The 16,091-nt window shown below is 41.5% G+C and overlaps 1 protein-coding gene across 1 annotated transcript in view; it reads left to right on the forward strand.

Annotated features, from left to right (window-relative positions):
- Positions 1–16,091, forward strand: part of DOCK2 (dedicator of cytokinesis 2) — a 447,565-nt gene that overhangs the window by 196,287 nt on the left and 235,187 nt on the right. Inside the window, exon 27 of the mRNA XM_011947752.1 lies at positions 4,285–4,380. Coding sequence (XP_011803142.1) covers positions 4,285–4,380 — 96 coding nt within the window. The remainder of the gene's footprint in view (positions 1–4,284; positions 4,381–16,091) is intronic.

Genomic DNA, 16,091 nt, shown 5'->3' on the forward strand with positions numbered 1-16,091 from the left:
ATCAGTTGTGGATGGTTAATCCAAGCAAAGTTATATTCCTGAGAGGGTAAAAGGACCTTCAGTGTGGTTTTTCTAAACGTTCTACTAAAAATATCATGCAATCCTCATTTTGCTTTATTTCCAAGTTTTGGAGCTTTTTCTTGCACACTTGCCATAAATATAACCAACTTCAAAAAATAAACACAATAAAAGCAAAGCAATGTCATTAAGTTCTAGGTAGATACTGTTTGCTGCCTGCTCTGACCTCAAGACTTTCCTCTTTGTTAGAAAAGCGGTTTTACAAGAACTAGAGAGATATTAAAGACATATAATCACCAAAAGGAGATTTCTGTACCTGGTATCATGAGAAGTGTTGAAAGAAAAATGAAAAAAAGGCCACATTTTTTATATAATTTGGTTTAGTGTTATGAAATGCTTTGTCTACTGTTACTTAAAATATTCTCATATTTGGTGTGCTCTCTTATTCTGGAAATCCTGCAGGAGATCAGTAGTTTTGCACTGCATTCTGCAAAGTCCTAGGGCTGGCCTAGGTCCAAGAGTGAGTCAAGAAGAGAGGGCTTGGCACCCTTAGCCCTGACCCTGCCTGATCCCCATCCACTCCCAGCTCACCTTCTGCTGTGTTATGTAGCGAGCTCTGCATAAGACTTCATTTCAAGTCCCTTCCAGATACCAGAGCCTATAATTATTAAAAGAAAAAAAAAATCACTACAATTTGCAGTGTGTTTAAGTTGGATGGATTAATTTCTTTGCCAAGGCCATAATGAGAAGACTGATTTTGTCATTTCAATTACAAGCCACCGTTTAGTTTGAGCCCGGAAGTCACTTTCCTAGAGTCTCCCTCCACTTGCCTGGTACTGGAGCAATTAACAGTGGGTGATTTGTGGCTGCACTTTTACTGCTTAGCACAGGTTTATCATCTTGAAAGTTTTCCATTTGCATATATGTTATACATTCTTTGGGTGACATTTCGATATCACCCGGAGTTTAGATTATGCATTGCCTTGTACTGCACTTTCTGCTACGTGCTGGGAATCTGCAAGTCCAGCCAGAGTACTGATGCAAACCAAGGGGAATGTGAGTTGCAGTCACCACTTACTGAGGGCTTACTGTATTCCAGCCCCCAGTATCAAAGGCTTTGCCTGCATTACCTTGTTTATTCCTCAAACCAGTAACCTTGAGGTTATTATTATTTGCCACATTTTATAAACAAAGAAACAGAAACTCAGAGAGGAAAAGCAGTTTGCCCAAGGTCACCCAGTCCAAATGAGCAGAACTGGGATTCAAACTCAAGTATCTCTAATCTCAAAACACTCTGCTCTACAACCTCCCAATACTGGGAGCTTTCAGAGTGAAATGAATCGAATTTGACAGTTTTCTACTTTTAAATACCAGACTTCCTGAGCAGTCTAATTGCTGCTCTTTGGAACAAGAAGAAATGGCTATTTAAAAGAAGCAAGTGGCAGGAGGTCAAGAAAGGGGGTTTTAATATCTGTATTCACAAGGGGAGAGATGTAATCCTGGAAAAAATAGCATCAAAATGAAAAACATTATATAAATTTGATGAAATTGCAAAGGAATGCAGAAAAGATAAGGGAGGGGGAATACATAGCATTGAAGATTTTATAAAAGGCAGAGAAAAGATCAGAAGTCACTGAAGGAGTTAGAAGTTGGTCCAATCGAAGGCAGGGTCTATCCATCTTGAGAGATGGAAGGAGGAGGATGAAACCCCCCAAGTAGCCACCAGAAATCTATGATCGTGTTCCAGTCTGTGTGGGTGCGTTTGGGTAAGGCGAATACTCTGGAGACAGCCGCTGGGTTGAATCCTTTCTTGCTTACTTCCTCACTGGGTGACCCTGGATAAATTACTTAACCACTCTGGCTTCAGTGTCTTCATCTGAACAGTGGAGACAGTAATGTTGCTCATCTGGATGTGAGGCGAGGTAAAGTGCTTAGCAGAGTGCCGGGCATTTAGGAAGCACTAAAGACTGTTAGCTGTGGTCGTTGTTATAACCATGAACATCATGTTCACGTAATACAAGAAACAGGAGATTATAAGTCAGCAAAATGGCTTGGAGAAATAAATGAGAAGGAAATCAGGAGAGAGGTTCACCTTTGGGCCAGAAATATGGGGAGGTCTGTCTTCCCTGGCATTGAGTGTCAGGAGTAGAAAGGGCTGGTTGGTGGGGAGAGACCAACCAGTCTCCAACAGAGACTGAAGTTTGGCTGGCTGCACTTTATGAAGCAGAGGAACTTGTTTCTGTAAAATAAATGCTCTAACAAAAGCTCCAGTGACAGAGGTTCTGTTGGTGGTTCCACAGAGCTAGAGAGTCTGGAACTAGCCATAGTGACAAAGTGAGTCTAAGGCAGAAAGAGAAAGAAAGCTCTGGGTTATTCATCTCTGGATGCCAAAAATCATTGAAAGTCATTGGAGCAGGGGGAGGACATTTTTTAATAAGCACCTCTTCTTTCTTTTTCTGGCCCTACCCAAACTGCAAATCTACTTCTCTTTCCCTGTATAACCAACTTCCTGCAATTCCTTACATTAAGGGACAAAATCACACTTAAGTTTAACGCAGTAAAGCTTGCCAGTGTACTTGTAAATGAGCATGGGTGGTCATCCATGTTTTCAGCCACCATCCATTTAGCACTTTCTTTATGCCAGGCTCTGGCTAGGTCCTGGAGACACAAGGCTGTTCTCAAGCCCACATCTCCAGAGCTAAACAGCGTGTCACATCATAGTTCTTAGCCATCCAAATAACACACCTAAAATTCAGAAATTGCTGATGCCCAGGCTCTGTCTCAGACTACAGAACCTCCAGCAGAGGACCCAGGCATATATGTTCTTCCAGAATTGCACATGTCATTTTTATGTCCACATCAACCTTGAGAAAACCTTCTACATTTTTGTAGATGAGAGAATTGAGGCTCAGAGAAGTGATAAGTAAGGTTGCACAGCTGGCAAATACAGCATTGAAATTCAGACCCAGAGCTTCTGAAGTTAAGATCCCAAGGCCTTTCCACTTGGCCGTGGCCACCCTTGCATATGCATGGTATGCAACTCTGTGCCTAAAAGCCATGCTGGTAAAATCATCCAAGATATAGATGAATATGCTCGAAACCCTTGCCGACTACAACAAAAGCTCAAAAAGGATCAACAAATCCTACAGAAAGTTTAGGGACCCGTATTTAAAGTGGACAGAACCCAATACCTGTTACAACCTGACTCACTGTAAATTTCCAACCAAGGTGGATAATGTGGCTTCTATTATACAAGCACGATGTGGTTACCATTATGTAACCATAGTTTCCATTATATAACCCTAGTCCCGGGGCTCCAGAAACACTGCCTCCTCGATTTGTCCCTCCAGCCTCCAGGTGACGGTGACTTCATGCTGTGGCTGACTCTAGATTACCTTGTTTGGTGTGCTGGCATTTCTGTTACCTGTATAACCAATTCCCTTAAGTTTCCTCCTTATTCCAGCTCAGTTCCTGACTATTAGATGAAGAAACCAAGGATTAGAAAAGTTAATATAACTGTATTTGTCTGTTCTTGCACTGCCATGAAAAAATACCTGAGACTGGGTAATTTATAAAGAAAAAAGGTTGAATTGGCTCATGATTCCACAAGCTGTACAGGAAGCATGATACTGGCATCTCCTAGGCTTCTAGGGAGGCCTCAGGACACTTTTACCCATAGTGGAAGGCAAAACAGGAGCAGGCATCTTCACGTAGCCAGAGCTGGAGGAAGAGAAAGAGGGGAGAAGTTGCCACACACTTTTAAACAACCAGATCTCATGAGAACTCACTATTGCAATGACAGCACCAAGAGAGATGGTGTTAAACCATGAGAATCCACTCCCATGATCCAGTCACCTTCTACCAGGCCCCACCTCCAACACTGGGGATTATGATTCAACATGGGATTTCACTGGGGACACAGATCCAAACCATATAATAACTTAACCAATGCAGTACTAGTTATGTCAGAGCTAGTATTCTAGCTCCAAAGTTCTTGATTCCAAAGCCTAAGTTAAGAGATCTTAACTTATATTTCAGGTGACTGGTGGAATTTCTTATGCCCAGTGCAGGTGGTGATGGTGATGGAGGTATGACGGTGGTGATGATGATGATGACGATGATGATGATGATGACAGCAGTGGTGGTGGTGGTGGTGGTGATGGTGTTGAAGATCACCATGTCTGAACGCTATTGTCTGTGTCCTTTGGACATTTGTGCAGACACAGTGTCTTAGTTGTCACATAGATGTCTCTGACTGTGTTACAGGCCTTCACCTACCACCACATCCAGGAGATCATGGTCCAACTGCTGCGGACAGTGAACCGGACAGTCATCACCATGGGCCGGGATCACACTCTGATTGTGAGTAGATTATTTCTTCTTGTCAAATGTTGCAAGCTCTTCAGCATCTAAAAATGGATTTTCTGAAAGGGCAGATCACATTGAACTCCCAGCATTGATCATTGCTTTGTTTTGGAGTACAAGGACCAGATTTTTCCTGTCTGAGTTGGGAGGACTTGAGAATTAACTCAAGTTGTTGAAATAAAACAAGGCTTAGGACTTGTCTAGTTGAGTGTACCAGCACTAAATTGAGTACACCAGCAAGGGTGAACAATCACTGCTGAAGATAGAGAAGGGAGAGCAGCTTTTGTAAGTGAACAAGGTATAACATCCCAGATGCATATCCACTAGAAACCTTTTCCTCTGGCCTGCATTCAAGTGGTGCCCAATCTCAGGGTCCTGTGAGCTTGATTTCTGAAGGGGCTTCATTGTGTGTTAACTCTGCCCATAGATGCCGGTTATTCAAGGTCATTACTACATATTGAGCTATTTTCTGCATAAACACTGTGTTCTGAAGATCAGGAAATTTCTGCCCCATCATCTGATTATTTTTCTTCTCTAGACACAGAACCCAGCTCGAACCCTTTAACCTCTGCCCATCGTGCTTTAAACCAAGGACCCAAACTTCAAATGCTTACAGGGGCCAGTCACCAACATAAATGAGTATGCCCAAACATGTCACTCCTCTGCTCAAACCTGCCAATGGTTATCCATCTCACTCAGAATAAAATCCAAACCATTGCCAGGCCTGAAATGCCCCTGCCCCATGCTCATTTATTTATGTGTTCCTCCCACATATAAAACATGATGGATGTGCTGTTTCCTTTTGAGTCAGATATCACCTAAGCATGGAGGCTTCCCTTCTCTGATCACCCTGTCTACAATTCCCAGTACCTCTCCATCCACTAAAAATCATACCTTCTTTATTTTTCTCATTACTTATAATTGGAAATACACATTATATTATTTGGTTATTGTCTAGCTATCCTCAAGAGAATATGAGCTCCAGGAAAGTAAGCATATTTGTCTGTTTTGTCATTGCTGTGTCTCTAGGTCCTATAACAGCACTTGGCATATAGTAGGTGCCCAATAAATACTTTTGAATGAATAAATGCATGACATGTGACAGGCAGGGACTCTAATGCTTAAAAGAGGATGAGGGCTACTCAGCCCTGATTGATTGATACCATGTGAGATTGGACCCTATAGTTGTTAGAATTCCCAGTATTTCAAGAGAAACTGAAAATTTCCATGTTTTATGTGAAATTTTCTGATATTTCAGTATTGGAAGTTCATTTAAAAAAGTAATGTTTATACACACTTTGTGACTCACAAACAGCTGGATTCTCTTCTGAAAGCCACCCTGACATTCCTGCTTTACACAGTGGTGACATCCATGGGGCGCATCAGTGGTGCCAGCTACTCTTGCCTTTTTTGGCCAGAGAGCCATGTAAACTGGTCTTTGTCATTTGTCTTACTTACCATCCTTCCATCTTTGAAGTATCGCATTTTTCTTTTTTTCTTTTTTTCTTGGTTTGAGAGAGAGTCTTGTTCTGTCACCCACGCTGGAGTACAGTGGCGTGATTTCAGCTCACTGCAACCTCCACCTCCTGGGTTCAAGTGATTGTCTGGCCTCAGCTTCCCAAGTAGCTGGGACTACCAGCGTAAGCCACCATGCCCAGCTAACTTTTGTATTTTTAGTAGAGGCAGAGTTTCACTATATGTTGACCAGGCTGGTCTCGAACTCCTGACCTCAAGTGAAGCATTTTATAAACTCCTTTATCTTTTTTCCTTCTCTTTGGAGTAAACCTAAAGATGATCATCAGTCCATTTGGGTCATTCTGTACATAGCAGGCTCTTAACTTCCTTTCCTGTAGAACAGTGATTCTTTTAAACAGGGCCTGGGTCATAGGAAGCACTAAATAAGTGCTGTATAGTATTATTTTCCTTTCAATCTGTAGAGTGAGGCTGTCTCTCTTTTGCATTATCAACACAGGTGACTAACTACTCAGTACTGCCAGTTCTATAAGCCTTTTATTTGATGCTCTGCTTTTGTGGCTGGCTCTTCTAACACACATTCCTCACTGTTGCCCCATCAATCTTTACCAGGACACTCCCCTACTCTGGGATGTTCAGTAGCTCCCCGCTGCCTACCAAATTAAGTCCTAAATGCATTAGCCCAATCATTTTCAGCTTCTGTGATCTGATCTGGTCACAACCACATTTTTCAGTCTTTTCATCAACTTTTTTCCATCCAAATATCCAGCCAAAATGGATGTCTGGATATTGCCCAAACATGCTGGCACTGTCTTACTTGCAGGCTTAGCCTCTGCTTCTTTCTTTGCCTGAAATTCTTTCTTGTACCTTTCAACATGTTGAAATGCTACCTAGCTTTCCAGGTCCAGCACAAATGTGCCAAGCTCTCTTTACCTTTTTTTTTAAAAGCAGTTTTTCCTGGCTAGCACGGTGAAACCCTGTCTCTACTAAAATACAAATAATTAGCTGGGCATGGTGGTGGGCACCTGTAGTCCCAGCTACTCGGGAGGCTGAAGCAGGACAATGGCGTGAACCCGGGAGGCAGAGCTTGCAGAGAGCCGAGATGGCGCCACTGCACTCCAGCCTGGGCAACAGAGTGAGACTCTATCTCAAAAATAAATAAATAAATAAATATAAATAAAAGCAGTTTTATTGAAGTATAGATTATACACTTTAAAATTTAACCATTGAAAGTATTCAGTTTGGGGAGTTTTAGAAAATTTATAGTTATGCAACCATCACCGATATTCAGTTTAGGTACTTCTTTTACTCTCCCAAGTTCCATTTGCGTCACTTTCTTTCCCTCCTCTCGCCAACCCTGAGCAACCACGAATCTGCTTTTCATCTCCATAGATTACCTTTTCTGGGAAATTTTATATAAATGAAGTCATACAATTTGAGGTCATTTGTGTCTGTCTTCTTTCCTTAGCATGTTTTTGAGGTTTGTCCGTATTTTAGGTCATATCAATACTTCATTTCTTTGCATTGCTGAATAATATTACATTATATGAGCTTGCCGCCTTTTGTTTAGCCAGTCACTAGTGGGTTGATATTTGGGTGGTTTTTAACGTTTGACTATTATAAATAATACTGCTTTGAACATTCATAAACAAGTGTTGTATGAATGTGTTTTGACTTCTTTTGGGTAGAAATCTAGGAGTGGAATTGCTGGGGCATGTGGGAAGTGTACGTTTAACTTTAGAAGAAACTGCCATACTATTTTCCATAGTAGCTATAAGGAGAAAAACCTGGAATTATATATTTTAAAAAACATTCCCTGAAACTAGGAGGGAGCAAAGTGATTAAAGAATGACTTGGATAAGTCCAGCTTGACCAGTAGATGAGTTTATTAGGACTTACATATGAGGTACTCCTGGATGGCGGCAGGACAGCTCTAGAGATCAGTGCAACCTCCCAACCTAAAGCTGCTTTTAAGCTAGTTTTCTGGCACTTTGCCTACTGTGTGTGTGTGCGATGGGTCTGTTCTCCTTGGTAGATTCTCAGCTACCCTCTGGGATGTTTGGATTATCAGGGACACCTGCTTCTCAGCTGGGCACCTTGGCCTTGGCTCACCGCCCAGCCTTTAAAGACAAGCAGCGTACATACGCTCCTAAGTAACCCGGTGGGTGACCCATCACACGACGTGGCTGTACCACTTCACATTCCAACCAGCAATGTTTGAGGTTTTGTTTACACACTTCCCCACCAAGTCTTATTACTGTCAGTCCTTTGGATTATAACAATCCTAGTGGTATTTCACTGTGGTTTTAATTTTCCTTTCCACAATGATGAATGATATTGAGCACACTTTCATGTGCTCTGCCTCTTTTTTTTTTTTTTTTGAGTCATTTTTATCTGTGAACTTGTCACAGCTCCTCTCTTAGACTGTAAGATTTTAAGGCTTGTGCCTATTTGTGAAATAAATGGAGTAATAATAGATCTTCCTCATTGAGTTCGTGCATGAATTAAATAATATAATACAGGATAAGCATTTGTAGATGTGCTTCTTATGCACAGTATTCATTTATTTATTCCTTCAGCAGTTTATGAGAACCTCTTAGATACTCAGCACAAAAACTCAGAAAGGAGTTAGGCATAGTCTGTGCCTGAAGAAAATCAGACCTCTTCTGATGTGATGTCTCTCAGGCATCTCAAATGCACTGTGCCCCAAAGTCAACTCATTGCCAGCTCCCTGAAGCCCACTCCACACTCCACCTGAATTCGGGATCTCAGTTTATGGGACTGCCATCCTAGATCTTGAGCTACCCTTGCCCCTCCCTGTCTGTCACCTGCCTGCCCCTTCCATTCACCCACCAAGTCCTGCTGCTTTCAGCCCACCTGTCCCCACTCTCTCCCCACTTGGGCTGGAAAAGCTACCCTTCCTCAGTCCCTTGACCTGTGTTCTCCGAGGCCCTGTGCATGCCTAGCTCACTGTGCTCATTGTGCTTAGGACATTGTAAGGTAATTTGTAGGCTCCCCCCATATTTTGTGGACCCCCTGAGGTCAGGCACCCTGTTTTACTCTTTTATCCTCAATACCCAGTGGAGTGCCTGGCATGCAGTGGGTACCCAAGTTTTTTGAGCAAATGGAGGCACTAATGAAATGAAATGAGTGAATGAGTGAAATAATCACTGAAAATGCTGCCATTTCCTACCTTCATATTCTTGAATGTGCTTTCCCCTCAGATTGCTTTCCCTTATCCAACAAATGTGTTTTCTAAATATGGGAAGCCACATTTCAGGGAGTAAAGAATTGCCTATTCAGACTTCCTGGCTCATCCGTGAAGCCTTGTAGAGGTTGTAAGTTGCAAGCTGTGTCATTAGTCTCAATGACTTTGGAGTTTGCTAGTGCAATTACAATGCTAAGAGTGCTGAGAGTGGAGAGCCAGAGGCCTGTGGCAAGCATACCTCACTAGGAGCAGAAATGTACCTGAAACAGAAGGAAGCAACAAACAAGGTTTTCTTAAGATATAGCTTCATTTTCATAAAATGAGCCTTTCCAGCAATTCCTAGAATAGAAATATCTCCTCCAAATTAAAGAAAATGTTGTTGGAAAGTAATTACTCAGGGGTCAAGGGTCCCTGTCTTAGCACTGAAGGCCCCAATCTAATTTTGAATTAAAATTTGACAAGGAGGAGAGATCCCCATTCCACCTGTCACTTTTAATTTTCCAGATGTGATTTTTATTGGTTAGTTTCTCTTGCTTGGGAATATTAATCAATATTGGTGGTAAACACCATACATGTCAAGTACTTTCGAAATCCCAAGAGGACCCCAAATGGGTATAGGATGACTGGTTGCAACTCTCATTCTTATACAGGATTCGTGACACTTTTTTTCTTATTTTCATGGATAGGAACATTGCAATAAAAGAGGTTAGCCATTAAAATCACAGGAACCATGGGGCTAGGATGGATTGCTTGTTGGGCTCAGTGCTTTGCAATGATAATTCCTGATTTTTCTGTAGATCACTTCCCTGAGCAATGAATTGTTGGTGACAAGTGAGCAAAAGGGAATTTTGCAAAAACAAAAAACAAATGACTTTTACATGACTAGTACCCTTTCATCCCTTCTTTGCCACAGTCTAATTTGTCAGGTAACTTCTTGTTTATTAAGTCCTAAGGAATTTGACTTTGGTGCTGAGAAAGGGAGCATGGTTTGATAGAAAGGATATCTATATATCTACATATATATATATAATATGCTTTTATTTCAATACATTTGGAGTACAAGTGGTTTTTTGTTACATGGATGAATTATACAGTGGTGAATTCTGAGATTTTAGTGCACCCATAGTGTGCATTGTACCTAATGTGTAGTTTTTCATTCCTGGCCTCCCTTCCACCCCCCCCCTTCTGAGTCTCCAAGGTCCGTTATGTTACTCTGTATGCCTTTGCGTACTCATGACTTAGCTCCCACTTAAAAGTGAGAACATTCGGTTTTTGGTTTTCCAGTCCTGTGTTACTTCACTTAGAATAATGGCCTCCAACTCCATCCAAGTTGTGGTAAAAGACATTATTTCATTCCTTTTAATGGCTGAGTAGTATTCCATGGTGCATATATCCCACATTATCTACTCATTACCTGATGGGCAGTTAGGTTGGTTCCACATCTTGGCAGTTGAGATTTGTGCTGCTGTAAACATACATGTGCAAGTGTCTTTTTCGCATAATGGCTTCTTTCCCTTTGGCTGGATACCCAGTGGTGAGATTGCTAGATTGAATGGTAGATCTACTTTAGCTCTGTAAGGAATCCCATACTGTTTTCCATAGAGATTGTATTAATTTGCATTCCCACCAGCAGTGTATAAATGTTTCCTTTTCCCAACATTCACACCAACATGGATTTTTTTTTTTTTTTACTTTTTAATAATGGCCATTCTTGCAGGAGTAAGGCGGTATCTTATTGTTTTAATTTGCATCTCCCTGATGATTAGTGATATTGAAAATTTAGATAGAATATTCTGCCTTATCAGGGAGAACAGGAAAAAAGATTCTACATTCTTTCTGCAGATAATTGGCTAGTGACTTGATGCCAAATTAATCTCTCTAGACCTTTTTTTTTTTTTTGGTGCAATAAACTGTACCGTATTTGAAATCTTCTTCTTATATCTGAGTTTCCTGACTTGGCTGACAATTCCTATTCTCTTTTTCTATCTCCCAAGCTCCTGAATCGGAGACCTAAAATAGATTTTGCTCAAGTGCCAGCCCTGGCTGATTGGTGATGGCTGCCTGTAGAACTGTGTTGAGGAGGATGCAGAGGGTACATGTTGGCTCAGTGGGAACAACTGGGGAATTGATTAGTGCTGTGTGTCATGGCATGAGATTGGAGAACAGAGATGTATCCAAGATACTTGCAAATATTATGTATTTACTGCAACCATTGGTGTTTTCCTGGCTCAGTCCAAAAACTCTTGTATAAACAAGATTCTCTTGTACATATTCTTGGTTCCTTGAAATAAGCTGTGGTATAAAAGCAGAAGAGTAATGGAAAAAACAGTATCGGAGAGCCTGCCTTTCCTGGGGAATGATTTCCGCAGGCTACATGCCATGTTTTATCAAATGTAAGATGTACCATGATTTTATGTGCCCATAAGAAAGAAAACTTGCTACCAAGTATAATGTGACACAGACTGTAATTTTCAGAGATGTTAAAATATATTTTTTGAAAAGTTTGACTCAAAATGCCTACTGTGTAGTGGATTGCATCTTGAGCCCTCACACACAGGTAGGCAATTATTGCTATCTCCTGTTGTTTAGGGGAGCACATTAAGTGGCAGAGGATGAAAGCATCATGTCTAAAGTTAATGCTGCTGGTAGGAATAAGCAGGATGTGAACCAGGGACACCGGAGTGTGTATGTCTCTAGTCATCTGTGCTCCCTTCTAGGAAGATACTGTCCTGTCTCACAGGTCTTAGAGCAGCTTGAGGAAGAATGTCCAGGCTTGTTTATTATGCGTGGTGAGGGCGTGCCTCAAGAACACTTCCTGGCTGATGCATCCTGTTACTGACTGCTCTAGAGAGGGTTGTCCCCTGTCTCCCGCCACCCCAGTGATGGGGATGAACAATCCCATAGGGAGAATCAAGCAGGGAACTTGAACACTGCCAGAAGTTCTTGGAAGGAAAACAATCTGGTGATTTTGTTGAAATTGGGATATAGCCTTTATTTTGGGTAGTTAAAATAACCCTCTGGATGATATATTTGGGGCCTAATTACCCCGGTTTTCACAGAGGAGGCTATTGAGTGTTTAAATAAAGGTAAATGCTTGGCATCACACCAGCTCCAGACATTCAGAGCAGTTTGTTCAAAAAGAAAAGAAAAAGGAAATTGGAAGTCACCCCATCCTCTGTTGCTTCACCTCATACTAGTACTGGAGCTATTATGTCATCTGTGTCATAAGAGACATCTTATGATGGGAGGCATCTGTGTCATCAGAGACCGGGCTTCGAAGCTCTGACTTCACTTTTCATTCCTGGGACACCAAATTGGAAATGCCCCAACTAAGCAACTACTCTGAGCCAGACCATGAGCATAGAGACTGAGTCAGGGACTGCAGCAGGACAGTACCAACTCCTCCCAACCCCAGTCTGTGACAAGCAGGAAGGGGGACAATCTAGGACATGAGGAGCTGTGGTTCCCAGCCAGGAGTGGTTAGTTGGCTCTTGGCCTTCACTCAGTGCCCCTATACCTTGTTGAAAAATAATATTTATAATAAGGCTATCATTTAATGGCACACACATCCTGTATGCTAGGCAAATAGCTAAGCACCTGATGTGTTTTACCTTACTTCACCTGCATCAGATGCTCATATTTTACATCTGAAATAACTGAGACACAAAGAGTTCATGCAACTTGCCTATAACTACACAGCTTGTTAGTGGAAGAACTAGAATCTGAACCCAGGGAGTACTGTTTTAGAGTCCCTGCCCTTAAATAGTATATCATACGCTCCTACACTATGAATAACTAAGCTTATTCTTTATGAATCAAATATTTTAAGGATAATAATGAGCACCTTAAACTCAGTTGCCACCTTGCCTGGATCATGGACTCTAATGAGATCATCTATGTGTCAACTTGCAGAAACGTATAAAATGGCACAGAATTTTTGGTGGTTTTATGATGACAATGATATGTTTAGGATTGATCTCCTAAATTCTGGTAATTAAACCACAAAATCTATAAACTCAGAAAAAGAACTCTTTGTTTATGTGAGTGTCGGTACTTATGAAATAGCAGGCTTTACATAAGAGGATGAGGCTGGCATGGAGTTTCCAAAGGGTTCTCCTTCTGCCTTTAGCTCATCTCCAGGCACTGTTCATCCTGGTCCCTAAAGACCTTTCGACTCTAAATGCTTCCTTCCAATTGAGACCACTAGCCTGAGTCTAGCCACAACCAACTCTTATGGTTGTCCCTGGCCTGCAGGACAATGTCAACGAACACCTGCTAAATGAATGAAAGATTTTTACTGTCTACTTTTATTTCCACACAAACCATCATTCTTTTTCTCAATATGCAAGTGTTATTATTGTTAGCTTTATGTCATGATTAGATGTGGAGAGTAAGGGAGGAGAAAGAGTTGCTGCTGAATAACTGGATTGAGTGGAAAAAGACAAGGCTGGGGATGGGGAGAGGAAGCATCCCCTCCACAGAATGCACTGTAGTACTAACAGTTCACATTTATGGAGAATTTGTGTGACCAAGATGGTACCAAGCACTTTAAGGGCATTATCTAATTTAGTCAGTGAGGTTGGCAATAATTACTATCTCATCTCAAAGTGGAAATGGCCATTAGAGGGCTTGAATGCCTTCCCAGCATTGCAAGTCTGGGAAGGAGGAAGCTAGGATTTGTATTCCATCCGAGTCTGCCAGGGCTCAAAGCCCATCTTCTTCAGCAGCTCACTGTACTTGTCTAGGAATTTGTTTTCCTGAGGTAAAATTAATTTAATTGAGAAAATTCCTGAAACTGTATGTGCATGTGTATGTTTGTATGTGTCATATATGTGTATACCTGTTTGTGTGTATGCCTATGTGTGTTAAGGTGAGATCAGGGAGAGAATCAAGTTAAGAAAGAAAATAGTAAAAAAAAATTAGACAAAAGACTTGAAATGACAGTTTGTAGCCAAAAGGTGGCATCATGAGCTTGGGGTAGCTTGGTTGCAGCTTAATATGATAATATGGATGGTGTGCAAGTTTTTTGGAGGGGGAAGCATTGCCTTAATAAGGACTTTGGTGAACACATATCAGGGCATACTAGGCCTAAAATATATATGCAAAACATGGACTCATATCTCAACTTTCAAAGGACCTGTAGCATGTCTGCACAGAAGTAATTTATTAAGGTAGACTTTGTGGAACTAGAACTGGGTCTTAAATGCCATGAAAAACAATGGGTGGAGAGGAAGGCTTGGTGCATTTTAAGTGGGAGGAGTATTTCTTGTCCTATCCCTTCTTGCAGTCTGCAAAACTCTCATCATTCTGCTAGGCCATGTTTCCAGTTGTTCTTTGTCCTTGTTTCAGTTACAACATTACCACGTGTATTGGAATTTTCTTTTTACCTATCTATGCTCCACAGGAAAGTAAGACCCATGCAGGAAGGGACCACGTCCTTTTATCTTTCTATTCATCCTTCCATCCAGGGCATGGTGTGTAGCAGGCACTCAATTCAAGTTATGGCAGTAAATTAATTTAAAGAACAAATGAACCGAAGGAACAAATTAATGACAAGCTTTACAAAGTTCAACTTTAAAAATAATGTGAATAAAGTTTTGTTTCATGCCAGTCTTTCCTCTAAAGATTTTTTAAAATATAAAATTCCCAAATACCTTACTAGCTCTGGGTGACAGAATTCTTTCAGGCAAACTAAAATATGAGAGCTGGGGCATAAAAGAGCATGCTTCATTCTCCAAATCTTTCTTCCATCCCATGATTAGCTGCTGCAGAAATGAGAATTAAGAGGAAATATGAGATTCCTCGATTTGTTTGGATAGCTACTGCATTCTCCCTGCTGTGTCCAATGGAGCAGACCTTTGCTATGGATAGGGAGTGCTCCTAGATAATGATGGTGATGTTACTGCTGCCATTGCTGTTGCTGCTGCTGCTGTTGCCATGAAAGTTTCACTTGACTCAGTACGTATATGTATTAGTCCATTTTCACACTGCCAGAAAGAACTGCCCAAGATTGAGTAATTTATAAAGGAAAGAGGTTTAATTGACTCACAGTTTCTCATGTCTGGGGAGGCCTCAGGAAACTTTACAATCATGGTGGAAGGGGAAGCAGGGATGTTCTACATGGTGACAGGAGAGAGAGAGAAGTGGGGAGAGCCCCTTTATAAAACCATCAGATCTCATGAGAAGTCACTCACTAGCATGAGAACAGCCTGGGAAAAACTACCCCCATGATCCAATCACCTCCCACCAGGTCCCTCCCTCAACACATGGGGATTATGGGGATTACAATTCGAGTTGAGATTTGGGTGGGGACACAGCAAAACCATATCAACATGTTTCTGCAGAGTAGGTAAGTTCAGGCCCTGGGGAAGCTGGTGCTCAAGCAGGGGCCTTCACTGGTCACACAGGGACTACAGCTGTCAGGAGAGAGAGAGAGAGAGAGAGAAGGGGAGGGAGGGAGGGAGAAAGAGACAGAAAGAAAGAAAGAAAAAGAAAGAAAGGAAGGAAGGAAGGAAGGAAGGAAAAGAAAGGAAGGAAGGGAAAGAAAGAAATAGAAAGAAAGAAGAGAGAAAGAAAGGAAGAAAGAAAGAAAGAAAGAAAGAAAGAAAGAAAGAAAGAAAGAAAGAAAGAAAGAAAGAAAAAGGAAGGAAGGAAGGAAGGAAGGGAGGGAGGGAGGAAGGGAGCTTGGAAATTATTCAGCAAGTGCTGGTAAATGCAGTCACACAGAATGACTGGTCCATCATCAAATCCTAATGAAATTACCTCCAAATATCTCAGTGCCTTTCAGCTTCTGTTAGTGGAGCTGGACAAATCTGATTTGAGACAAATAATTTTAAGGGTGTTCTTAAAGGTACAACTTCATTGTATCTTTCGTCCTATTTCCTGGCATTGGAAGAGAGGCCAGCTTTTTCTGGTCCTTGGAGAACTTAAGAAACAACATATCTGCCATTTGGGCATTGGCTGAGTACCTCTATCCCTGACATTGCTTTCTAAGTGCTATGGAACTGGGGACAATCTATGTGGTTTG

The sequence above is a fragment of the Colobus angolensis genome, unplaced genomic scaffold, assembly GCF_000951035.1.
Source record: "Colobus angolensis palliatus isolate OR3802 unplaced genomic scaffold, Cang.pa_1.0 Scaffold27, whole genome shotgun sequence".
NCBI classification, from domain to species: Eukaryota; Metazoa; Chordata; class Mammalia; order Primates; family Cercopithecidae; genus Colobus; species Colobus angolensis.